The sequence below is a fragment of the Eufriesea mexicana genome, unplaced genomic scaffold (assembly GCF_001483705.2).
Source record: "Eufriesea mexicana isolate 0111107269 unplaced genomic scaffold, ASM148370v2 scaffold1791, whole genome shotgun sequence".
Lineage (NCBI taxonomy): Eukaryota > Metazoa > Arthropoda > Insecta > Hymenoptera > Apidae > Eufriesea > Eufriesea mexicana.
The window spans coordinates 40,387-66,916 of record NW_016909887.1 but is presented as its reverse complement, the minus strand read 5'-3'; the positions used below and the strand labels follow the sequence as shown (position 1 = coordinate 66,916).

The 26,530-nt window shown below is 26.6% G+C and overlaps 5 protein-coding genes across 18 annotated transcripts; 2 read left to right on the top strand and 3 right to left on the bottom strand.

The window, feature by feature from the left end:
• Positions 1 to 358: 358 nt before the first annotated feature.
• On the bottom strand, positions 359 to 4,481 carry rt (Protein O-mannosyltransferase rt). The gene is made up of 8 exons (XM_017902153.1): positions 4,464 to 4,481; positions 4,245 to 4,373; positions 3,881 to 4,059; positions 3,338 to 3,639; positions 2,479 to 2,653; positions 1,315 to 2,401; positions 905 to 1,206; positions 359 to 545 (listed from the first exon to the last, which is right to left on the bottom strand). The coding sequence occupies exons 2-8, from the start codon at positions 4,359 to 4,361 to the stop codon at positions 359 to 361; spliced, it is 2,349 nt and encodes a 782-aa protein (XP_017757642.1). The 5' UTR covers positions 4,362 to 4,373; positions 4,464 to 4,481.
• A 425-nt stretch (positions 4,482 to 4,906) lies between these two features.
• Positions 4,907 to 6,923, top strand: LOC108548983 (ATPase WRNIP1). The gene is made up of 5 exons (XM_017902154.1): positions 4,907 to 5,158; positions 5,250 to 5,438; positions 5,590 to 6,400; positions 6,490 to 6,711; positions 6,835 to 6,923. Exons 1-5 carry the CDS (start codon positions 4,907 to 4,909, stop codon positions 6,921 to 6,923), a joined length of 1,563 nt encoding a protein of 520 aa, XP_017757643.1.
• A 311-nt stretch (positions 6,924 to 7,234) lies between these two features.
• LOC108548980 (UPF0585 protein C16orf13 homolog A) lies at positions 7,235 to 10,718 on the bottom strand. The gene is made up of 3 exons (XM_017902150.1): positions 10,634 to 10,718; positions 7,987 to 8,048; positions 7,235 to 7,871 (listed from the first exon to the last, which is right to left on the bottom strand). The coding sequence occupies exons 2-3, from the start codon at positions 8,016 to 8,018 to the stop codon at positions 7,235 to 7,237; spliced, it is 669 nt and encodes a 222-aa protein (XP_017757639.1). The 5' UTR covers positions 8,019 to 8,048; positions 10,634 to 10,718.
• On the bottom strand, positions 8,306 to 10,404 carry LOC108548979 (dnaJ homolog subfamily C member 21). The gene has a single exon (XM_017902148.1). It carries the CDS (start codon positions 10,402 to 10,404, stop codon positions 8,497 to 8,499), a length of 1,908 nt encoding a protein of 635 aa, XP_017757637.1. The 3' UTR covers positions 8,306 to 8,496.
• Positions 10,719 to 11,184: 466 nt separating the features above from the next.
• Rbcn-3B (WD repeat-containing protein Rbcn-3B) lies at positions 11,185 to 26,172 on the top strand. 14 transcript variants are annotated; one of them, XM_017902169.1, is made up of 27 exons: positions 11,185 to 11,285; positions 11,432 to 11,595; positions 12,362 to 12,540; positions 12,624 to 12,856; positions 12,939 to 13,060; positions 15,563 to 15,753; positions 15,844 to 15,989; positions 16,197 to 16,217; positions 17,294 to 17,320; positions 18,890 to 18,980; positions 19,074 to 19,485; positions 19,921 to 20,141; positions 20,269 to 20,488; positions 20,580 to 20,694; positions 20,798 to 21,003; positions 21,100 to 21,237; positions 21,349 to 21,417; positions 22,018 to 22,119; positions 22,947 to 23,159; positions 23,225 to 23,489; positions 23,642 to 23,861; positions 23,930 to 24,155; positions 24,235 to 24,572; positions 24,714 to 25,037; positions 25,112 to 25,204; positions 25,276 to 25,473; positions 25,554 to 26,172. In XM_017902169.1, exons 3-27 carry the CDS (start codon positions 12,376 to 12,378, stop codon positions 25,737 to 25,739), a joined length of 4,542 nt encoding a protein of 1,513 aa, XP_017757658.1. In that variant the 5' UTR covers positions 11,185 to 11,285; positions 11,432 to 11,595; positions 12,362 to 12,375; the 3' UTR covers positions 25,740 to 26,172. The 14 variants fall into 14 exon arrangements, with proteins under 14 accessions (XP_017757658.1, XP_017757653.1, XP_017757662.1 ...); XM_017902164.1 differs by having other exon boundaries at positions 12,939 to 13,081; positions 25,554 to 25,739; XM_017902173.1 differs by lacking the exon at positions 17,294 to 17,320 and having other exon boundaries at positions 12,939 to 13,081; positions 18,893 to 18,980.
• The last annotated feature ends 358 nt before the right edge of the window (positions 26,173 to 26,530 follow it).

Genomic DNA, 26,530 nt, shown 5'->3' with positions numbered 1-26,530 from the left:
ATATAATTAGCTTATAATATATAACTGTTTATTTATTTATATAACTTTCATAACATAAGTATATAACATTCATAAATAGCAGATTTTGTGTTTGTATTTATTCACTCATTATTCACATATAATAAAAAGATTTTATACAATATAGTCAGTCTATGTTGTCAATCAGATATTCTTTTAAATATAAAAAAGTAAAAAGATAATGTTCCTTAAATATTAGAACAATATTTTTATAACATTAAAATTTATATATCATAAAATATCAATATGTGATGTATATAAATAATATATTAAACAACTTTTTGATATAAGTAACAATTTTATAAATGTATACTTAAAAAATGTTACTTTTGATTATCTATTATATTTTATGTATAATAAAATCCCATGTATCTTTCCATCTTAATTTTGAAAATTCCTTGGCACTTAAATGAGTAGTACCATAACTAAGTACAATAAATTTCTTAAATACATAAATAATAAAAGATATCCATATAAAAGTACCGATTTTTAATGTGTACATCAAAAAATTGTGCCTGCCCCAAATCCTGAAAATTAAAAGTTTAAATTAATCTTTACAAGTACCTCAGTAATTAATTCAAAGATAATAAATTATGCAACTGAAACAAATTATCTATTTCTTATAAAAAAAAACAATGTATCTTCTTCGAAAAGATTAATAGAAAATATTCCATGATATGACTCTTCAGTTACCTAATCCTAATATTTTGAAAACATTAAGGAAAATTGATTTATGATTCTACTAAAAAATAATGAAAGAAAGTCATAAAAAGAACAAAAATAAATATATTAAAAAGCATACAAAAATGTAGAAAATAGATCTGAAAAATATAACTTATTTTTTAGTTACACAATCCACTGTGTATATGATTATATGTCTACATACCCCATTAAGTAATATAAGTGTTCTATTGTTGCTGCTGTAAGTAATAACTTAAATATAAAAGCTGGTAAATAATGATGAAGAAATAAAGTCCTTTCAACAAATATAAAAGGCAAAAAATGTAACAAATATCCAACTAATAAGATGCTTCCCACATTAGAAAATCTGTTCCATTCTTCATGTAGAATGTCAAAACACATTCGTCTCCGTCTTAATATATAAAATACTAAGAGAGATGAATATATAATAACACATATCGTTCCAGAATACCAAATTGCTATATTCCCTAAAAGATGCACTTGAGCCTATTGTAAAAGTGAACATAATATTATATAATTATCAATAAATATCAACTATTAATAAGTTTAAATAATTTATTAAAAAAAAAAAATAGTGTTTCAATAAACATTTACATTACTATCATTGGAAACCCAATATGCAATTCCTCTAGACATTAATGGCCAATCCAAAGGATCACTGGAATACATGTGGCTGTTTTGCCCTTCTTGGCCACTGAAAAGCATTTTTATTTGTAATTCTAGAAATTTTTCCCAAAAGCTCAAAGTCGTAGCTTGTAATGGAATCATTTCAGCATTAATCAGTTCTCTTTCTCTTTGTTTCTGATCATCACTTTTAGTATATCGATGTTCTTCAACATTCCATATGGAGTCTGTTTGATCTACCAATTTATCTGCTACTACTTCATGCTGGTTGAAACCCCAATCAAGTAACTGTCTCCCACTAAATTTTAATGCATAATCTGTATTTACATGTACTAATCGTATCTGACTTTGAATTGCATGCCAAACATCACCAGTGTTATCTTTATTAGTAATCTCCACTCTCCAAAGATTTTGAGCAGGCATAGATACATTGTAATCAATATAACAAGATATTTCTTGACTCTGAGGTGACATTGGTGCAGCAACATCATGTGAATTCAATGCTCGACTTGTAATTCCATGCACTAATTGTATTACATCACCATGCTTTATTGGTGTACTAGGTTTCGTAACAACTAAATCGTTTCTCTCTGGTCTTTTTACAATCCACCAATTATTAACATCTTTAAACGAGTAACATGTAACTTGCTGTTGATGAGAACTGCCTCTTCCATCTGCATATTTTAATGGATATACATGATTATGACTATGAAGCCAGCAAGCTCTTCCATATGTATGTCTCAAAGTAATCTGTGACCCATGTGTAACTTCTAGAGGTTGGCCTTTTGTAATACTAGCTAGGCCACCATCTAAACTTGCTTGAAAAGCACTTGTCATTATTGAGTCATGTGGTCCAGCTTTAGAAAGTATTGATAAATGTACATAAAACACAGTCAAGTAAACAATACAAATAACACTTAGTATTACAAAGAATCTTATAATAAGATGAATGTATAATACTGTGTTAGATAACGTTTTTCTTGGTATTAGATTCCAATAATCATAACCAATTGAAAATAATGCAAGAATTAATGAATATAATCCAACATATTTTATACTGAAAAAATGAATATTAAATTTAGAATATTAAACTTAGTTACCAGAAATATGTACATAATATTTTTTAAGTTATACCATAATGCGCATGTTAAATTTGCAATGCCCAAAATTAACCATATCCACCAAGATAAAGTTGTTGGTTGATGCATTACTTTCCTAAATTTCATAATACATATCAATCCAAATAATGAAAATTGCATTAAGATACTTTCCATTAAAATAAATCTAGATTGAGTTAACAAAGCATTGTCTAAAATATAAATATAAATATATATATATATATATATATATAGTTAAAACAATAAATATATATTAGTTAAATATTTTATTAACATATTTGCTGCAAACAGTAAGAATTCATGACAGTCCAAACCTTTGCAGGAAACAACGTGACTCAAATCTGTGTTGCCTATAATTAAGTTTGTATATGTTGTATGGTAACAAATCAGAAAGTTGTAAACATTTATAAATATTTCTTTATCAAATACAAATGTTTATTCAAAGCTTGGAATTTAAAATAGACTCCTAGTTTAAATCATTTAGGTAATATTGTTATTTTTGTGATATGGTGACAAATTTTACCTTTGAGAATTTAATAGTCTAATAGCAGTTTAAACATTAATCAACAAAAGATGACTGATTAGTAATATCTGTATAGACGGAATTCTTTGTATAGTACTGATATTTTCTTTATTGATATTTTGCAAACTATTAAATTTCAGAGATTAAAATTTTATATTTTATTAAATTCTATATTTATATAAATAAATAATCATTATTCAATACCTCTAGTGTATGTGTCCATAATACATTGTACATCTTATGTGTCAATCTTCATACTTATATTTATATTGCCAAAACAGTCGTTCCTACGAAGATCTGTATATTCGCGAAACAGCGAATATGTTAGTAAAAATAAAATACGATAAATTACCTAATAACAATAATATTCCTGCCAAAGCAGCAGTCCATTGTTTTAGACCTAACTCTAACATCAAATGATAAGCTGTTGGAATTAATAAACTGCCGCATAATGCCGGTACTAATCGTAATGCAAACAAAGGGACAACATCTGTGTAAGGGCTTCCTATTCTGTCAAATTTAAATATACCATCAAAACCAGCTAAGTAGGCTACTGCAGAAATAAGTTGTTTTCCCAAAGGAGGATGTGAATCGAAAAAAAACGTTCTTTTCATATAAAGTCCTACATATTTTCCATAATGCAATTCATCAAACCTGTTTTAAATAACATAAATACTTAATAAACAATTAACATAAATAAATAACATAATACTGTTTTAGTTACAAAATATACACTAATAGATTAAAGATTTTTTAACAAAATTCCATAGTTTGTATATAAATTTTTGATTTAAAAAAATTGAAATCCTTTATATTTGAATATGTATAACAAAGCAAATAACAATTATGAAATTCTTTTAATTTTATATTTTTATTAATATAAAAAATAACTTACACTATACTCTGTGGCTCTTCTAAACGATAAAATCGTGTAATAATCCCAGTTATCAATAAAATTACTGAAATTACATCAATTTCGAGACTAATTTTAATTCGAGTTCTCAGTGCTTTGTTTACTTGTATTTTTTCCATCTTAAATTTTTTAATTGTATTTGAATCATTTTTTCTACTTTCCTATCGAAAAACAAAATAAATCATACTATAAACTATGTTAATTAATTATATAAAAGACATATATAATTTCTCAATAATAAAGAATAAATTCGAATTAATTGTACAAAACATCTAATAAAAAATAAAAAAAAGTTTAAAGAGGTTTTAATGTAAAGTTAAAAATTATGTGTAAATTAATTATTTACCTCATCCGACTGTATATTTTCGGCACAATTGGTAGAAATATGTTCATAATCAAACTTGGCGCTTTGTACCTGTAGTTGTTTGTTATCTAATGTCCTTCGCCTTCGACGAACTATCATTGCATAAATCTGCTATTTGAATTGTAATTATAATACGTATGTTATACTTTTATTTGCTTAATTGTTATTATTAAAAAAATGTAAAAAAAGATGTCGTTGAACCTCTATTTAATGTCTAGTATTGACCCACGTCATCAATCGAGGATTATAGTGTGACACAACACTGTCCTATTTATCAAAATTTGTCTACGAGAAACTTCTTTACCACTAGCTTATAATACTAAAAGTATTAAATATTATGATAAAACATTAAAAAACATATGATATTTAAAAGTAAAAAAAGCGATCATCAAACTCCTGTTATATGGTACAACATAATATAACGGTACCGTCTCTAAAAGTCTGTTTGACAGTCTTTTTTATATATTACGTAAAATTCTTATATGATACGTTATTTTATTTATAAAGTAAGAAAATTCTTTTAAAATCTTAGGAAATTATACATAATTTCAAACATTTTTTCTATTTTCTTTTTTTTTCATTTTTAAGATAAACCATTGTAGATATGATTACTAAAGATAATGTTTTCATTTATAGATTATAATATGAATAACGATAAAATTTGTTGTCCTATTTGTTCTGAAGAATTTTCTACTACAGTGATAGAAAATCATGTTAGTAAATGTTTATTTTTAAATGAATCAGCAAGTAAAGAATCTTCATCTTCCTTCAAGGATGAAAGTCCTGGAAGGAAATACATAAAGTTAAATAATGCAAAAGCAAGAAAAAGTGATTTGGGACTAATAAACAAAAAAACTAATTTAATGGAGTTATCAGTAACAAATACAGATTCTCAGGTCTCACATATTTCATTTTATGATAATGTAATTATTTTTCTTCTCTTTATAAAACAAAAATAATAATATTGCTTATAATAATAATTTTTAGGCAGATAAAGAAGCAAAAAGTTTATTTGAAAATAATCATATACCCCTTGCCGAACGTATGAGACCTACAACACTTTCAGGATATGTTGGACAATTGCATATTCTTGGACCATCTACTATTCTTTATCAATTATTAAACAAGTCTGAAATACCAAATATAATTTTGTGGGGTCCACCTGGTTGTGGAAAGGTATTGCAAATACTTTTTTGCATATTGCAATACCTTTTAATTACATATAAGCATTATATAAAATATATTTCAATATTTTATGAAAATTAATATGGCATTGAAGTTTTATTTATATAAATATACATATACATATAAATTTATTTTATTTCAGACATCTTTGGCAAATGTTATAGCTTACATATGTAAAAATAAATCAAATGGTAAAATGAGATATGTAAAGTTATCTGCAGCCATGGCTGGTGTAAATGAGGTGAAAGAAGTTATCACTATTGCTTCTAATGAGTTAAAGTTTAATAGACATACAGTAGTTTTTATGGATGAAATACATCGTTTTAATAAAACTCAACAAGATGTATTTTTACCTCATGTTGAATCTGGCATTATTACACTAATTGGTGCAACAACAGAAAATCCTTCCTTCAACTTAAATTCTGCACTTTTGAGCCGTTGTAAAGTTATTGTTTTGGAAAAATTAAGCATACCTAATATAATATCTATACTGAATCGAGCTGTGTCTTCATTAGGAGGGATAGTACATGTTTCAAGTAAAAGATTAGAAAATGCAAATCAAATACCAAAATTCATTATTGATGAATCAAGTATAAAATGGTTAGCAGGAACTTGTGATGGTGATGCTCGTATAGCATTAAGTGGTCTGGAATTGGTAATTCAGTGCAAAATTCAAAACAATGAAGAATTTTTACAAAATGGTCCTGTGACTATAACATCAGATGACATTATAGAAAGCCTTAAGAAAACTCATATGTTATACGATAAGAAAGGTGAACAACATTATGACATGATTTCAGCTTTACATAAATCTGTTAGAGCAAGCGATGAAAATGCTTCTCTTTACTGGTTAACAAGAATGATATTAGGTGGTGAAGATCCAGTTTATATTGCACGAAGATTAATTAGAATGGCATGTGAGGATATTGGTTTAGCAGATCCAAAAGCTCTTGGTACTATTAACATTCATAAAATTAATTACATATTCTTTTCAAATTCTAATGGTATATTATAATAGTGTATGCTGGAAAATATCTTTTAGGCATTGCTGTACATACAATGCATGGTTGTAAGATGATAGGAATGCCAGAATGTGATGTTCTTTTAGCACAGTGTACAACATACTTGGCAAGAGCACCAAAGTCTAGATTAATGGAAGATGCACTTAGAGCTGCTCAAAGAATAGTTGCTGAACACAAAGGACCTCAGCCAGGAGTACCTTTACATTTAAGAAATGCTCCAACAAAACTGATGAAAAATCTAGGTAATCTTATATACCATTAGTGATTATCTAAAATATGTTTATATAATATTTATAAAATATGCTATACATATTTATAATTATAAAATATATTTCTTATATTTTCTTATATAAATTTCATTTCAGGATATAGTAAAGGTTATAATATGAAACATAAAGAAGAATCAGGATTAAATTATTTACCAGAAGAATTAGGGAATATAAACTTTTTTTGATTACAATTAATATTACATGATATAAAAATCAATTTGGATAAAAGTATGTATATAGATTGAATACATGAGAAATGAATAAAATAAAATAAGAATATACTAATTACTAAAGTAGTATTTTAAGAGTACACATTTAAGTATGAAATTTATATTAGTTATCAAATGCAGATTTTTTAATGTTAATGTACATTTTGTATTTTAAAGGAAATGTGGAATTTAAATATATTCGTATTTACTAAATTCAAGTATTTGGTTAACATTTCATAATTATATTATAATTTTAATATATAATGTAATTCATTATTACTATGTATTTAACATTTTTTCCATATGATAGTCTTATTGTTAGCTGGCATATCAATAATATTTATTAACTTAATACCATTCTTTTCTGCTAATTCCTTTACATCATTAATATCTCTGAGACCCCAACTGGAGTCTTGAAGCATTAAAGATTTATTAAAATCAACATTACTCTGTGGTGTTATTTTACCATCTACAGCATAAGGTCCATATGTAAATAAAATACCATTATACTTTAATAATTTTCCTGCATTATTAAATAAGCCAATAGCACATTTATAAGGTGAAATATGTATCATATTTGCATTATACATATAATCAATATTATTTTCTTTAAAAATGTCATTGCCCCAGGTATGGAAATCTGTTGTAATATCTATATGTAAAGGTGGTTTTATATTTACAAATCCATTCGAATAGGCTGCAATACTTTCTAATAGTTTTGACTCATATTCTGATGGATAAAATGAAATTTGAGGAAAATGTGGAGCAAAATGGGCTACATGTTGTCCAGTGCCAGATGATATCTCCAAAAAAATTTGATCTGGACCTTGTTGAATGTATTTTTGAAGAACTGATAATATTGGACCCTTGTTACGGTCAGCTGCAGGATAAATAACTTTTTTGGAAGCCATAATTGTTCTGGACCTTAAATTAAAATTTAGGACATTACTTGAAAATTTTAAATACATGTACTTTGTACATGTATGTTGTACTTGTTCTTTTGCACCGACTTATATTTAAAAAAAAACACAAATTTTACCTATGAGCTGCACAGTGAATAACTGCATTCATATTCAATTTGCATTGGTATTAATTTCTGATCTGAAAAATTTAAGTTTGAATTTTGCAGGTTACTACAATGAATGACATGTAGTATTATCTAAAATTATAATAAAAAACATAACAAGTAAAAATTAAGTTGAAAATTCATATAAATTAATTTACATTTATTATATTTTACTATTATATTTGTATTAAGTTTCATATTATATTATACTTAATGTACTGAAAAAAATATTTATTTGAAATAAAAAATCAATTTTTTCAACATGAGCTTCTATTAAATTTATTTGGTGGCTATAAGATATAAATATGTACAATGTACATAAAAAGTACAATAATACAGAATGGTTTATAAGATTTATTAATTGAATATCTTTCACATTTTCCAAACTAATTATACTAAATTGAATCAAGTAATACATAAATTATCTAATACAATTAATGGCTTTTGTTTATCATTGTTTCCTTTGCCTTTACCACACTTTTCTTAATTTTTTTTATTTTTGATTGAATTTGGTATATATACAGAATGTCCTGTTTTCTTCAAATGTTCAAATAATTTATTTTTACTAGGAAAGTCAACTTTACATGTAATACAACGATGTGCTAGATTTGAAGCTTCAATACTTTGTGATCCCTTACTGCTTTTACTTCCACTTTCTTTTTCTAATTCTCTTTCTTTTTTTTTTACACTTTTAGTTTTCTTACTTTTAGATTTTTCATTAATTGTTCTATTTATTTCTAAATTATCAAATAATAATTCAGTTTTATTTGTTTCTTTGATTATTTCTTCTTTGCATTCCTCTGTTTTGTCATTAGATGATTGTTGATTATTCTCAGCAATTTTATGTAACATTGCCTTTCTTTGTTGCTGCTTTTTGCGTTGTTTTTTCGATAATAATATATCTTCATTAATATTTGTATCTTCATCGGTAACTTGATCCGCTATTGGATTTTGAACACCCTTTTTTTGTTTTTTCTTCTTTTGTTTCTTAAGTTGTATAATTTCTTCATCTTCCTGATCAGAAATAAGCTCATCTTCAGAAGTTAAATATTCATTGTTATTCTTGGTTACTTCAGGTGGTATATAAAGAGCATCAGTCATCTGAGAATTCATAGCAAATTTAGATTCTTCTGAATAATATTTTACATCTTTTGATTTTGTGGAATCATCAAATTCATCATCTGATATTAATTCTCCTTCTGAAGTTTCTTCTGCAGTATCACTTTTATTTTGCTTATTATTTTGAATAGGATTTAATAAAAAGTCAGGCATTTGTGAATCTGTTGCTAATTTTTTATCACATTCTGAAATTGAGTCAGTATTAATATCACTTCCTTCAAAATTTCCAATCATGGATGCATTATAAATGACTTGATCTTCTCTCATCATAGATGCTTTCATTACTGCAATATTAATTTTGTGCCTTTTAGAGTTTTCATGATTTATATATGCTTTATATGTTTTAAATTTTTTATTACAAGCTACACAATATTGAGAACTATTATATATTGCATTTTCATCATTTATATCTTCCTCAGAAGATAAATCTTCACCAAATTCTTGATCAAGGTTAGCTTCAATATTTTTGAGTTCGGCTTCTATGTTTGAAAATTTTAACCATTCTGATATTTTATGTTCCTTTAATCGTTTTTGTCTTTCTAATAATTGTTGCTTTTTCTGTTCTTGTGTTTTTTTCAAGTTTTCTTTTGCATGTTCAATAAGTTTAGCTATATGAACTTGTACTCGTTTATCACGTTTACGTATAAAAGCAATTAAATTTCTTATTTGTTCATTTCTTTCTTTTTTAGCTTTATCTCGAATTTTCTTATTTTCTTTCCCAATGAGACGTGCGATTCGTCTATTGGGAGCATCTCTTACATCATAAGCATCTAACCATGTAAATGATCTTTTTGTATTATAGCTCTGCCAATAAGCATAGAAATTATGAACAACTTCTTCATATGAACTTTGTGAATCTCCAAACCCTGGAACTTCCTCAAAATCCTCTTCTTTTGTGAATTCCATATCTTCAGCTGTTAATTTTTCAAATACATTACGATAAACTGTATAAAATCCTTTTTCATCATCTCCATATCCTTTGAAGCAAGTAGGTGAAAAATATTGGAAAAGATCAATAGAATCATCCTTATAATCTTTACCAATACCACCTTTTAAAATAGCTTCACGATGATTATCATACCAAGTACGTTCATTAGGATCACTTAACACTTCCCAAGCTTGTTGAATAAGTTGAAATTGTTCTTTTGCTTCTTCTGGATTATTTAAATTTTTATCAGGATGCCATTTTAAAGCAAGTCTTTTGTAAGCCTTTTTTATATTATCATCAGATGCATTTCGTGGTATTTCTAATACTTCATAGTGACACTTCATTGTAGCAATAATAAATATTTCTTGTTTATAATATTAGAAATTGTAGTGTAACTTCGCGTAAGATAGAATTATGTGAAACATATGCTACAAAAAGATCATTGAATTGATGTCGATACAACACAAATATTTATATTCCATGTATTCATATTTGTTGCTTAGTTTTTTTCCCAGATTTTATATTGTACAAAACTTAACATATATTCATATTAATAAATTTAAAATATCTTACCGAATGGTTATATAAATGGCTGCATTTATTAAAAATTGGGAATTTTATAGGTTATATATTTTTACATAAAAAGTATGTATGCATGAAGTTAGCTTTACTTCGAGACTTTTGTCACGTTTATTTCAAGACTTATGGTCTATATTTAAAAATTATATAGATGTATAAATATTTGTATGTTTTTAAATGAATTCTATAAATAAAATGAATAAAAATATTTAAAAAATGAAGTCAGATTTGTTATTAAATTAATAACAAATATATTGTTTCAAAATTGATATACTTTTTCTCAAATTTTTCTTAAATCTTATATTAATGAAATAAGACTGATATCCACGTGCTTATTTTACTAGTAATAGTATTAATCTAATAAATCAAATGAGTTTTTTCATTCAAAATTTGTTGCTATTTATAATGTAAAAATTTGAACAAAATCAAATATATTGCAACTGTTGTTTCACTCTATATCAAATTAAAGAGAATTTTACTAGGGATCTTTTGACGTGGAACAGCTGATTGTGTGCGTTATTCGTTTAACTATCCTCAACATCAAGATGGCCACGGTCGTGAGAGTGCAGTAAGGGTTGTATGACTTTTGGCATATTTCGCCAGTTCCGACATTTGGAGCCGTTGTCATTAATATTCAGTATTTTCGGTAAATATTTCTATGTTTTTTTACATAGAACACGCGTTGATTTGTCGAAATAATTACATATAAACGCGATAAAATCAAAACCCTACAGATTGTCAGTGACATTTCATGAACGTGATATAGCAGACGCCTCTAATTGCTTTTAATAGGTTTTCTTCGAGACCTTAGTGTATCGCGTTGTTGCGATGGCCTTTTTGGTAGATGCTTGTCAAGCCCTTTTTACTACGGATGAAGAATTCATTTGCTATCAACGAAAATATCTGTTATTAATATCAATGTAACACTGATTATTCTTCGACGACTTTATAACAAGGTTTTGTCATTTATTTATTACGGGATTACTTAATTACATTGTCAGTTAACAACTTATTTTAAACTGTTCCTTTGAATTACTATTATCTTATATGTTGTCAAAGAAACATATAGATTTAACAATCTACATCTTTATATTTTGACAAATAAAACATGTGTATAGCCTATTTATTGTGTTTTTATATTCAAAACAAAAGCTTTTTTTTAAATTAAGCAACAAATTGATATATTATATGTTTTTATTACAATAATTTGTTTAAGAATTGATTTATAAAATATTTTTCTTTTATAATTTTTATAAATATTACAATAATTATATTTAATAAGAAAACACATTTAATCTTAACAAGAAAATAAATATTTGTATTTAAAAACGAACTGTATAATTAAAATAATTATTAGACATAAATATGTCAAATTTTGTATAACTTGCATATACAGCTCATAAATGAAATATTTTTATCTATGTTTATAATATATACATTTTATATTTATAGTATTTGAACATAATATTCATTAATTTTTATTAAAATATTATACATGGTAATATTATGTATAAATTTGTATATAATTTTAACAAATACTATTGTTTCTTATAATTGTGTTTATAAAATTTAAATAAGTAATATAAAGATTTTATTTAATTTCATATTAATTATTATATTTCAGTCTTATATTTAATGTTATGACTATGTTTGTTAATGATATAAGTTAATTAGATACTTTGATATTAATTTATACTTAATCAAATTTATAATACATTATAGGTTGAATTTTAAAAATGACAGCGGGTACAAGCTTAGTAGTACCCATAGTTTTATGGGGTCGTATAGCTCCAACTCATTGCATTTCCTGTATCTATTTATCACGAGATCAAAAAACGTTAGTAACAGGGTGTTATGATGGTCAGATATGTTTGTGGCAAGTAGACCCTGAAACACTAAAAGTAAATATATGTTTACCTTTCAATTAAGTTTAGAAAATATTAATATTAGCATTAAATAATTATGTTATCAATTACACATTAAGATGACTCCAAGATGTTTACTTGTTGGTCATACCGCCCCAATAATGTGCCTGAGTCGAGCAAGTGTTGTTATGGAACAAAATTATATTGTCAGTAGCAGTGAAAGTGGTGAAATGTGCACATGGGATTTAGTTGATGGGAAATGCAGGGAAGCTGTAAAGCTCAGCAGTGTTCATACACAGATGTTGCCTTATGTCTCCGCTGGTGGAGAAGATGTTAGACTGTTTTGTTCAGGGTATGTTATAATATGTTATATCTTGAAATATTATATACATTTATTTTAAAAAGATTAAAAAATGTTTATTTTTCAATTTTAGATACTATCCTGAGGTTTTAGTGATGGATCCCTTTAGTTTGGAAGTTTTATTTACTCTAAGTTCACGTGTTAATCCTGATTGGATCAGTGCCTTGCACGTTTTGCGGCCGGCCAAACGGAAAGGTCGGTTCTACGTGCATACAAGTTAGTTACACTCCATCACACCTATGCTTTATACCATTGCTACCTTATCTTTCTTTGACTTCACCAATCTGTATTGTGCAAAAGTTTATTATTCTGAAGAAATACTTTTTTATTATATGATTGAATTGTTTCATTTAGATTTATACAGAGTATTTATTTGCACAATATGTTTGGTATTTCCTGACCTATTAATTTTTTATGTATTATCTTTCTGCTCAACAGGCCTTTCTTTCAAACATTAAAAAAAATTGTTAATCGAAATATATATCTTTAATGCACTATTATTTATTTAATTTGAATATTTAATAAATTTCATATCTTTTTTGATAAAGTAATTAACAATTAAAATTCATACACATCTTTTTTATCTTTCTAGAACAAAAAATTTTCTGCTAACTTTTCAAGCAATTAACTTAAAAGAAAGCTTTATATCTTGGGTATATTGGAAATTTTGCATCTAATTATTTTTTTCTGTTTTCTTTTGTGAATAAAATTCTGTTTCTATTTAAGATTTAAATTGATGATAATATTTAATGTATATTAAACTGCATTACTTAGTATCAAAAATTTAATTATTAAAATTTTAATGAAAGTTACATTGTTACAGCATGTTAATGAATCACATGTGGAAACATATCAGTGCTGTTGCATTGGTAGCCAAGGTTCTTTCATTTCTTTCATCTCTTCTCTTTCTCTGATTTTTAAGTTTCACTTTTTCAAACAAAATTAAATGAGCAGGCATTATTTCTTAAATAAACCTTTCTTTTATGCTACTCTCCTTCATTCGCATTTCCTTCCATAAAATCATTATAGCATACATTGCATTTACCTACATTTGTCACTTTCATGTCATTTATGATACACTATATTTATCGTAAGTATATATTTGAACTGATAATTTCTAAAACATGTTTAGTGTTTGAATGCAATGAATGCACTTGTATAAAGATTCAATAATATTGGTTTTTTTATTATACTGGTATCATGCAATGCATCTAGATTTAATTGATATGAAAAACAAAATATTTTTTCTTATTTTTTGTATTATGTTTTAAATAGAGATGCATAAAAATTTGTTGTGTGTATCTATTGTTTTACCATATAATATATAATATTTTTAATGGTAAATGTTCGTTTTATAGAAAAAAATTTTTTAAATTCATTTTTAAAATTAAAAAAGATTAAATAAAAATGTATAAAAGTATGTATTATAATTGATTAAGAATTGATTAATTTTCTTTTTTCGTTTTCTTAAACACATACTCTTTAATATATGGTATTTTAGAAAATTAATATAAAAGTCTATTAAGGGGATATTCTTGTAATCCGGCCAATAAAAATCGATTTGTTTGAGATTTTTGTCTAAGGAAATCATGATATGTTTTGATATGAAGTTTTTGCACTCAGATTTATTTATACTTAAAGAATATTTCCAATTTTTTTTTAATGAAATTATTGAAAATTGTGGAAATTATGTAGCCTTAGGTAAATCATACTTTTAAAACTGGATTTGAATGGCTGACATAATTCCGGACCATCTGATTATTTGAAACGAAAAAACTAAAAAGCATCTTAATTAGCATAAATACGACTATAGCATGACCCATCAAAACAGCGAAATTTTGAAAATTAAAAAAATGGCACCATTTTGAAATTTAAATATCGATTTTCCTTGTGCTTTTCATCCTTTAGATGATAAATGAAGTAGAAAAAAATATCAGATTTTGAAATCCGTGATTCATGCGATAAAGATACATTCGGTGAAGATCGCGAAATTTCAAGTCAATCGGTTAATTAACACGTGAAATATTCCAGTGCAAAAAATATAGTTTGGGAAAAACTCACGTTTGAAGTTTTTGTTACTCGTACAATGTCTGTTTGCTGCACTCTAAACATCTATAATTTTGCTAATTTTATGAATTCAAATAAATTCTTTCACATAGACATGTTCGAAAGCATATTTGAGATAATGTAAAAAAAGAGAAAATTGATTTTTTTAAGTAGGATTACAAGAATACTCCCTTAATTAATATAAAATGCATTTTGAAGAACATTATGAATATGCAATAGATTTTTTTTTATATTGTATTTGGTAATTAGCAATTATTTAGATTTACAAGATGCTTTATGCATGATTCAAATAAACATGAATTAAAATCTTTTTGTAGATGTAACTGTTTATTTTAACACAAAACATTTTATTTTGCATGAAATTATAGCACTATAGTATATAATCTTTATTATTATTTATTGTAATTGTTAATTATTTTGATTATTTTCTTTTTTTTAATTTAGTGTATTTATTTATTAATATTAAAATAAAACTCTATAACTTTGTAAAAAAATGAATATTCTTTATGCATTTATAATATTTATAAGGTGTTATTTTGTTGACCCTTATTAAAAATTCTTTTGCTTGGAATGCTATAACATCTACTTAGATGTAGTTAACGCGCAACAGGCGCTTCCATTCATTTAAAGACGATGTTGTGCTGGCCTTAACAACAACTGGTACAGTCAAGGTGTGGACTCTCCTTGGACATGAGAATCGCAATAGTGAACCTCTTTATGAACATGAAAGTAAACAAATACGATGTCTAAATGCACTTGCAATGACTTGTTGTCCATATAACCAGAGAACTGTATTAATTGTGTGCTCCAAACATTGGCAGGTATATTTGATTTATTATTACTTTTTGTAAACTAATTAACTATACTTATTGATATATTGCTAAATTTTATTAATACATTGTCTATATTAGATATACGATGCTGGTGATTTCTCTCTTCTATGTTCAATTACTGCACCTTGTGGTGAACGTTGGATGGCTGGAGATTTTCTAGCTGCGGATAAAGTTATTATGTGGAGTGATGAAGGTCATGGTTATCTCTATAAACTACCAGCTAAGTACGTTTTTAAATAAAATGATATCTTTTATTTTTGTATTCAATTTTTAGTTTCTAACATTTCATGTTTTGGATTCCTTATGAAATATTAAGAATTATAAAGAAGTTATTAATAATGATGAATATTAAATATTTATGAAACAAGAGATTCATAATATAAATTTGAAATATAAATTTATTTAATAGAGTATTCATTTGTTGCTTATAGGGTTCTGGTACATCTTGACAGGTAGCTTTCCTAAATTTAATATTGCAAATTATCTTAAATATAATAATTAACATCAGTTTTTAATATGAAAAATAATTGACAAGATGCTTAATTTTATAGTATGATATCAGATACTAATATGTATTAATATATAGACTAACAAATATTATTAGAGTTAACAAATTGAATATAGTTAAAACATAAGTAATATTATAAAAACTGTATTACTAAAAGTTATAAGAATGTAAAGATATCTTGAAAAAGAATTTTTTTGCATCAATTTTATACTATCTAAAATAATGTATATAAAAAAATATTATAAATTACAAATTTAGGTGATTAATATGTATAAAGTAACTAAAGTGTAGTTATTTTGATGCCAATGTTATTTGCAGTTTATCATTCTTTTTTCAATATACTTAATTTCTGATTAGATATGTAAATGTGTTTTTCTTAATCAAACACACTTTTTTTAATTAAATAGAATTTTTAATTTAAAGTTTTTTACACTAAATGCTAGTTTATAGAAGCACTTGCTGGCAATGCACATTTAATATTTGTTCCCCTTATGTTGTTTTACTTCATTTATCATGAACATTCATACTCAATTATTGAGCAGGAAATATTAATTTTTTATTCTTTATTTTATGTAAAAAATAGTAGCAAAATTTGAATGATTAAATTAAGTAATTCTTTAAAATAATTAATTTACATGTGATGTATTGAAAATCTTTGAAAAATATTTATAATTCCTTTACTTTAAATATGTCTTTAAAAAGAACAATATTAAATATTAATAGAAATGTAGAGCAAAAAATTTTATTGTTGAAAATTTGAGATGTATGTAGAATTATGTGAGAATGAATATGATTTTCTAAGATTTGTTTATATTTGTTAATATAAGAAAGTTTACTAAATTTCATTAATCACTAAAAAAGGAACACCAAAAATAATTATTAAAATAAAAGTGATTGTAACTAAATGTATGTGTAATTTCGACATGTTACAAACAATTCATAATGACTTGTTTTTACGGTGATGTGTCTTTTTCATATAATTCATATCTACTGCATTCTACGGTGGATCTGGTGTTCTAGCAAGTTGAAGGGCAAGGCTCTTAGCAGGTAACCCTGCATTATCTGTTACACACTTTCTTCTTGTACTTTTCACTATAATTTTTGTGTCTTTACTTGTATTCTTCATATTTGTTTTGCTCAGTATATTACTTTTTTACAGGTTTATTTTTCTTTTCCTTTCTTTCCTGTTCCTATGAAATATGATGAATGAAGTATAATATTCATAGATTTCTTACATACATAAATAAACAGCAAATCTAAATATTGGTTAAAACTTTTTTTTTACGTATAATCAGTGTTTATATAGTAACAATAGCAATCTTACAGTTTATAAATTTTATTAATAATTTTCAGATAATTCTTAATTATAAATTCAAATTGAATGTCTATATCTAAATGAGTATTTTTTGTAATTTTTCTACTTAGTTAAATAATTAGGAAATGTTATAAAAAACAAGTATATTTTAACTAAACATATATATTGTAATTGAAACAATTATATTTGTTATATTAAAATGTATGAGCATTCATATCTAATTATTTTTTTGACAAAATTCTGTGTCTTATAGTATTTCAAATTTTTAATTATATCATACTATATAATGTAAACCTATATTAAACAAAAACATTAAATAACTGTATTATATTTCTCTGCATTTCACATTTTATGTTTTCATGTTTTATCTGTTTTAAGTTGCTTTACATGTGTCACTATTTCATATTATAAACTGGGTAAATAATGAAAACAACTATTTCAATAAATAATAGTAGTGCTATGTCAGCTTATGTAGTTTAGAAAGCTATGCTATATTATTTAGTTGCATTTGTTATCCAAATAAGTTTATATATTGGAAAATTTGTTTCTTTGCATTTGTCATAACAGATTATTATGTAATTGATATAATTATGCATACTAATTTAGATAAATCATGAAATGCATTATTGCTTATTGATGGCGAGTCACAAGAAATAAGGGTTCCTAAATATTTTCGTTTTATACGATCGTATGAAAAAAATTTCTCAAAACAAAGTTTCACTATTTATAGATGTATATAGTGCTCGAAAAAAAAAAAAAGAATTTCTCAAGATCATGGTAACTATTTATAAATGTTTGTATTAATCTTTTTACTGAAAGAAAAAAGTAATTGATGAAGTCGATCGAAACCTGATTGACAATTATACACATGTATTAATATTGAAGGTTATCATTTTAAACATTTGATTTTATATGATAATATTTTTGTTAATTAAATCTAAATTTTTCAAGATCAGTTCAAGATTATAGTATGCAAGGTTGATGAATTTGTATTGAAAATATTTTTCCTATCACTACATACATATCTTTAAACAATGAAACTTTATTTTCAGATGTTTTTTGATACAATTAAAAATAACAAAAATATTTTGGAATCCTTGTAACTCACCTTGTATGAATACAATTAAGGTCTTAAAACTAATAAACAAAATAAGTAAAGAATTCTTATTTATTGTTTGCAGTTTATGGAGATATATTAAAATCTATTATGAATTAATGTACAGAATATTATTATTTCAAGAAAAATTATTTTTAATAATGAAGTAATATGTTATTCTTGTCTTTTCTCTTTTACTACATAGTAGTGTTGCAGACAATAAAAATTTTCATACAGCGGGTGCTGAATATGATCAACCTTACCTTTACTGCACTTTGATGCAACCGGGACATAAGGTGAATTCAAAATTAATCATTAACAATATTAATGTTTTAGAAATTACATAATTCAAAATTATTAACTCTTATGCTTATTTTTTTGTATTTTAGCCTCTATCATGCCCACCAGCAATGCGATTAGTTACAGTTCAGAAACAAAGTAAAACTTTGAAGTATTTACTACGTGGTGATAGTGAAGGAGTTGTTCTCTGGACAGTTCCAGAAGTAACAACTCAACAATTAGCTCAAATCTGTCAAAATGATCATTCAATTGCTCTTTCATTAACACCAACAGTAAAAACGAGTATTATAGCTGCTTGGGAGGAAATGAAACCACCACCAGTTGGGATATTAGATCAATTAGATAGTGGAGATGGACATGGCATAAAATTAACAGCTAGTATATATTTACCACAACAAAGTCGTTTGGTTGTTGGCCGTGAAGATGGCAGTATTATTATTGTTCCTGCAACACAAACAGTTATGCTTCAATTACTTCATGGCAATCATCAGCAATATGATGGTATAATAAACTCATTAATTCAAAAGTAATGTAATATAATATAAAATAATTTGCAGTAGTATTTTGTTTGAATGTAACCTTTTTCATTTAATTATCTGTCTGAATGTCATGCAGTATGATCGCGTTGCTCGCATTCTATATTGAAAAATGCAACCGTATCAAGCCATCATGTGTAATTAATCAGTGTATCGATAAATTTTTTACTACCAATATCTTTTCTATCAACGAAGTTTTAATAACATTTTAGATTATAAAATATAAGTATTATCATAACTTTTTAATGTAGAAACACATAATGTAAACAATGGAACTCCAAAAACTATGTGATCATGCTGCTTGGTACTTTTCAATGAAATTTCTATAACTATATAAATCTTTTTAATTAAAAATGTATAAGCATACTTCTTTCTTTTTATTTTATTATGTGGTCTATAGATTGGCCTCCTCACCAAGTACTTCTGGGTCATTCTGGCCGAGTAAATTGTCTTTTGTATCCACACGGAGCAGCTCCACGTTATGATCGAGCACATCTTGTTTCCGGATCTGTTGATTTTGCTGTATGCTTGTGGGATCTTTATGCTGGCACACTCATTCATAGATTCTGTGTCCATGCTGGTGAAATTACACAATTAATGGTACCACCTGATAATTGCAATGTATGTATAATTCTTTTTATAAATATATTATTAACAAATAATACTTTGTTAGTAATGTTTTGCAATATATGCATTACGTTTGTGTCTTTTTGTTGTTATGTAATGATAATTTAATTACTTTTTTTAGCCTAGAATACAGAAATGTGTTTGCAGCGTTGCATCAGACCATAGCGTTACATTGTTATCGCTAGCTGAAAGAAAATGTATTGTTCTTGCTTCTCGGCATTTATTTCCAGTTGTTACGATAAAATGGAGACCATTGGATGATTTTATGATAGTTGGATGTTCAGACGGAGCTGTATATGTATGGCAAATGGAAACTGGTCATCTAGATCGCGTATTGCACGGTATACATAGTTTTAATTTTAATATTCTAATAATTTTATAAATTTTATATTTCATATTTATATTTATAAATTTAAATGAATATTTTTATAGGTATTATTGCAGAAGAAGTTCTCTATGCATGTGATGAAAATACAATGGCTGCATCAGGTGGATCTGCTACAGGTGGTGAATTAGGATTGGCTAATCCCGCTGTACATTTCTTTAGGTAAATCTTACAAAGGGGTGTTGAGAATTTAATATAAATTTTGCCGAGAAAACTTAAAAAAAAATACTTTTTGCATTATGTTTGTGGTATCTTTTTTCTACAGAGGATTGAGACACAGAAATCTTTCTGCTATAAGACACGCAACTCAAAGAGGATTACATCAGCTACAACAACTTCATGGTGGACAAGGCGTTGATCATGGAAATCAAATGAAAGCAAAAGGCACACCATTAATGATCCAAGGCTTCAGAAGTAATCCTAAAGATCCAGAAAGTCATATTTTATTTTTTGATATAGAAGCACTAATAGGTAATATAACTTCTATTTTTTTTTTAATATGTATAAAATAATAATATTTGCATAAATATATTTAAAAAACATGTCTATCTTTTTTTTTTTACATAGTACAATTACTTAGTGATGAATATGGAGCAATGTCACCAGGTTCTTTAGAAGCACATGGTCTTATTTCAGCCTCTGAGTATCAAAAAGTTGCAGCACTTACTCAATCTGCTAGTCCTGATGCACATAAAAAAATTGCCGGTAAAAATTCTTCTAATTTTTCTCATTTTCATACATATAAACACTAACTTCAAACGTTTAACCAATATCTATATTAATAAAAATAACTTGCACTAACATGCCATATTATAGACTTTTTCGGTCGCGTCAAGGATAAGGCAGGCGACGTTGAACGAATTTTAAAGGAAAAGGATCGTCACGGTATTGTGTTGTTATAGTTTCATTTCGTAAATTTTAATTTATGTATGATTTCATTTGCATAACTTATAAATTTAACAAAAATCTTACATAAGATTATTGATCTTATTTGACATATTATATTTAATGTAAATGATTCAACAGAATATTTATGCATATTAAAATTTTTCATTGCATGCCCAACAATGCATACAAATTTATATATATTTTTTAAATACGATGTTATATTCTAGGACTAAACAAAAACTTCTCATATTCATTTTTGATGTGTTTTGTTTGAATCTTTAGAATTTATATTCAATCTTGTAATTAATTAATATTTGTTTGTATTTATACAGAGCCATTAAAGTAATTTAAAAAAATATATATTTTATCACGCATCAGTGCTTTATATTCTTAATTTGCATAATTGTTGATAAAGTTTCTTTTAAATTAAATACATTGATTTAAAAATATATCCTTTTTTTGAATGTTATTTCATGTAATATTCATAAGAGATTTCGTAGTGCATTTAATTTATTTTTTAGCTATTGTCGTTAGAAAAATTCGTGTTGATAACGGTACTCTCTTGTTGTATCATCTAAAGCCAATTTGTTTCTATAGGTATATTGGCTAAAATGAAGGAAGGTGCAGAGAATGTACACACTAAGATTCAGGCTAAGGTGGAAAGCGTTGGCCTCAAGCCGTCGGCTCTCGACGGCAAAGGTTAGCCATGATTTAAGGAAGATGGCAAAATTATTGTACTTTCTACTGTTGAAATTACATGGCATGGATTTTTGTTGTTAGTTTAGATTTGTCATCTGCTTCCTCTTTTCTTTTTTTCACATAAAATTATTGGTCTTCGTATTCAAAGTACAAATTATTTTATTAAGCTTTTTTTTTGTTACATATTGTTAAAAAATCGAATATTCATTAATCTTATCATAAACGTTATAATGAAATAAAAATGAGATAAAAGTCTAAGTTTTGTAATTATAAATAGGTCATATTTTATAAATATTAATTCAACGTTTCTTTTTCTTTTTTTTTAAATTGGTATATTTAGAATTTGTGTATTATACGTTTTACATTTGAGATAAATTGAAATTAGATCGAAGAAGTTAAAACAGAATAGTTTTTAAATAATGTTTCGTGTTTAATAAATAGTATTTTAAATACTATTTTATTTTTTTTTACAAGATTTTATCTAGAAATAATTTATTTCGTGATTTAATTTATTTCATCACCTTCTAATAGTATCATAAATTTTACCTACTTTAAATATTAATATTGTTATTTTTAGTTATTTAGATTATTTTATCAGAATATATTGTAAATTGTTTCATACATCTCACACTTCAAATATTTTTAAATAGATTGTATTAACAATTTATTATTATTTCATTATTTTTATATTAATAAAGCTTATGTGACAGTGTATGAAGAATTTTTAAGTTATTAATTTGTATTACACTGCATTTCTTTAATGCACTTTTTTGTAGATTTGGAAGTTATAATTTCATAATTATTTTAAGAATATTATTTTTTTGCAGGTGACAACTGGAATAATAATGAAGCTGCAAAAAACAATTTGAAACGAAATGGAGCATTCAGTGAACCAAATGCAACAATGGAAGTTGCTCAGCTTATATTAAGTTTGTTGCATGCCTGGGGTATTGATCCAGATTTAGATCGCGTTTGCGAAGGAAAGTTAGGTTTATTAAGACCTATGGTTCCAGTTTCATTTGGTGTATTATCTAAAGGAGGTATAAACAAATGATTTGCTTTATAAAATGTGTTTATCTCCTTATGTCAATATTATTTTCTGAAGGTTACATGTCGTTATTATTACCAACTTGGCAAACACAACTAAAACCAATTGGTGAACCTACAACTCAATTAGAACAACGTTTACCAGCAGAATTAGTTAAACAGGAAAGACTTACCAGAGCATTTACAGCAAGAGCACACTGGGAACTATCTACTACATTAACCAGTAATCATTTGTTAGCAGTAGTAGCTTTAGCAAATACTTTAATGTCCATGAACAATGCTACTTTTGTACCTGAGCAGGAACGAAATCGAAAAATGCATAGGTCAGTAATTAATATTTGATTTAAAAATAAATAATAAAAAAATTCTGTTAAAAAACTATCTATTTTTTAATTTTTCTAAATGATTATAGCTTAATATGAATTTTATATATGCTTTTATATATACTTGTATATACTTTATTTAATATATTTAGGCCTGGTAATAGATCTACAGTTAATTGGAATAAAGCTGAAGAAGAAAACGAAGAAATTTATATGGCACAACAAGCACAAATTAAACAAGGTTGGTCTCTTTTAGCGACATTGCATTGCGTACTTTTGCCCGATAAAATAGTTTTACAAGGTGGTGCTAAAACGTTCAAACGGCCTCAAGTTGAGATGATGGCTCGCAGATGGCAACATCAGTGTCTTGAGGTTTGTTAATATTGAAGTCTTTAGTAAAATATATAAAGTTTATAACGTTACATAAAATAATATTTCAGATACGTGAAGCTGCTCAAGCTTTACTACTTGCTGAACTAGAAAGAATGGGCCCAAAAGGAAGAAAAACACTTGTAGATAGTTGGTCACAGTATCTACCAATGTATAGCACTCAAGAACCTATTGCACCACAATCACAGAATCAAAGTCCACCAGCTCCTGGTAGTCCAGTTCCCCCATCTGAATCAAATCCAGAAGAAGAAGATGAAGAAGAGGAATTAGTAGAAGGTGAGATATCTATAAAATTCTATTTACTTGAGTTTAGTCTTAAAAAGGGTATTTTAATTACTTTACATATTTACATTAGCAGAAATAAATGTAACTCGAAAACCATCGAGCGTGGCAGAGTTGAAACGAAAACAGACAACGGCAGTTGTATTATTAGGTGTAATAGGTGCAGAATTTGGGCAAGATGTCACAACAAATCAGAAAAGAGATAGTGAACAAAGGCGAAAAAGTTCAATTGTAGAAGGTTTTGGAATAGGAAATAATAATCTCGCTAGGCATACTAGTATGGCGCTCACGCACTTGTTACATGCTCCTCACTCCCCGAAGTTACCCTTACATACAGCATTACGAAGAGCCGCAATTGATCTCATTGGTAGAGGTTTTACTGTTTGGGAACCATATCTTGATGTATCAAAAGTAAGAAAAGTATTAATAAATTAATAGCTAATATATAATAATATAAATAATTAATGTATTTCATAATTGATAAAATTAACAATTCAAATAATGAATAATAAATGAAAAATATATGTAGTGATTTCACATTGTCCAATATAGGTATTACTGGGATTATTAGAAATGTGTTGTGATGCTGATAAGTTAGTACCTAATATGACATATGGCCTTCCACTTACACCTCAAGCTGATACGTGTCGTACAGCACGGCATGCTTTAACACTTATAGCTACTGCTCGGCCTGCCGCATTCATTACTACGATGGCGCGAGAGGTAGCTAGGTATAACACATTACAACAAAATGCGCAAACACTAAATGTAAATATGGGTACGGGTGTTTTGGTTAGGGCAAAACCAGAAATTCTTAGAATTGTTGAACAATTAATCGATAAAATGCAAAGTGAAATGAGCGACCTTCTAGTTGAGGTGAGGAGAGTAATTCCAATTAATACGGATCTTCTATATTATCATTTGTCTAATATATTAATTTACATTGACAGGTCATGGATATTATTTTACATTGCCTGGATCCAGGTCATCTTAAAACAAAACCATTGAATGACGTGTTTCCAGCAGTATGTAGATTTAATCAAGTAAGTTGGATTATATTAACTTTGTTTATGTACCCTTTAAACATTTAGTTTATAAGATACACCCTTTTTAGGTAAGTCATTGTCCGGCAACGCGTAGAATAGCAGTAGGTAGTCGCAATGGTCAACTTGCTTTGTATGAATTACGAGGAAATGTAAAATGTCAAACAGTACCTGCACATACAGCATCTGTCACGGCATTAGCATTTTCACCCGAAGGCAAGTTCCTGGTTAGTTATTCTTGTACGGAAAATAAATTATGTTTCTGGCAGGTAAGATATTTTTTATTTAGTTACATATCTTATCATAATTCAGCGATAATAATTCATTAAACAATTTTTAACGTTTTCAGCAAACAAGTAGTGGTATGTTCGGCCTAGGAAATTCTCAAACACGTTGTGTAAAATCATATAGCACTGCACCCATTAATGATGTAGCGCGATTAAATCCTATGCGATTAGCACGATTAATATGGATAAATAATCGAACAGTTACACTAATGCTTGCTGATGGATCTGAAACACGATTCAATGTATAAATTATAATGATCCCTTCTACTTCAATAGTGGGTGAATAAAGAGAAAAATTGAACAATACAGTAAATCGGGATCAGTCTACAAAAAAAATATGAAATAACTGTTTTAGGCAAAAAAAAGGGGGAAAAAAAAAACCAAAAAAATATATAGCCAAAAGTGGTGTCGTGAATGTTGGTGCGCTTATTGGTACTCAATAGTACTAGTGCTAAAATAATCGGATATCGTATTATATGGAATATACTCGAATGAAGTTCATCATTGCGCGACGCAGGATATGGCTTAGTGATTATCGTCGAGTATGGTATGAAAATTTGTTTTTCTCTCATATACATTTCTCTTTATTCCATTTATATAATTTAAATATTTTATTTTTTGGTCGCACATGGTTACGCTTTATTTTTTGCGTTCTTGTAGCATCCAAAATAGTTTGATGCCGTCACGTTTTAACAAAAAGTATTCTTTTTATTTAATAATTTAATTGTACTATTATTTGATTCCTAGCTATGTAGTTGTAATTCTGAATTATTTTATTAGAATTTCATGAGTTTAGGTTGAAATAAAATAATATGATGAAATGCTTTCATAATGACACATATATACCATAACTTGTTGATCATTTCTACATGAAAATTTGTGGGCTGTATTGTACATTATACAATGTTATACTACTGTGTGTGTTATTGAAAGTCACGATTATATATTCCTAAACCCTTGATATAATAGTTTAAAAAAATTACGTATGGAACCTTGTGTTGAAAGTACATACATGTGTATAATATACATATAAAAAGGA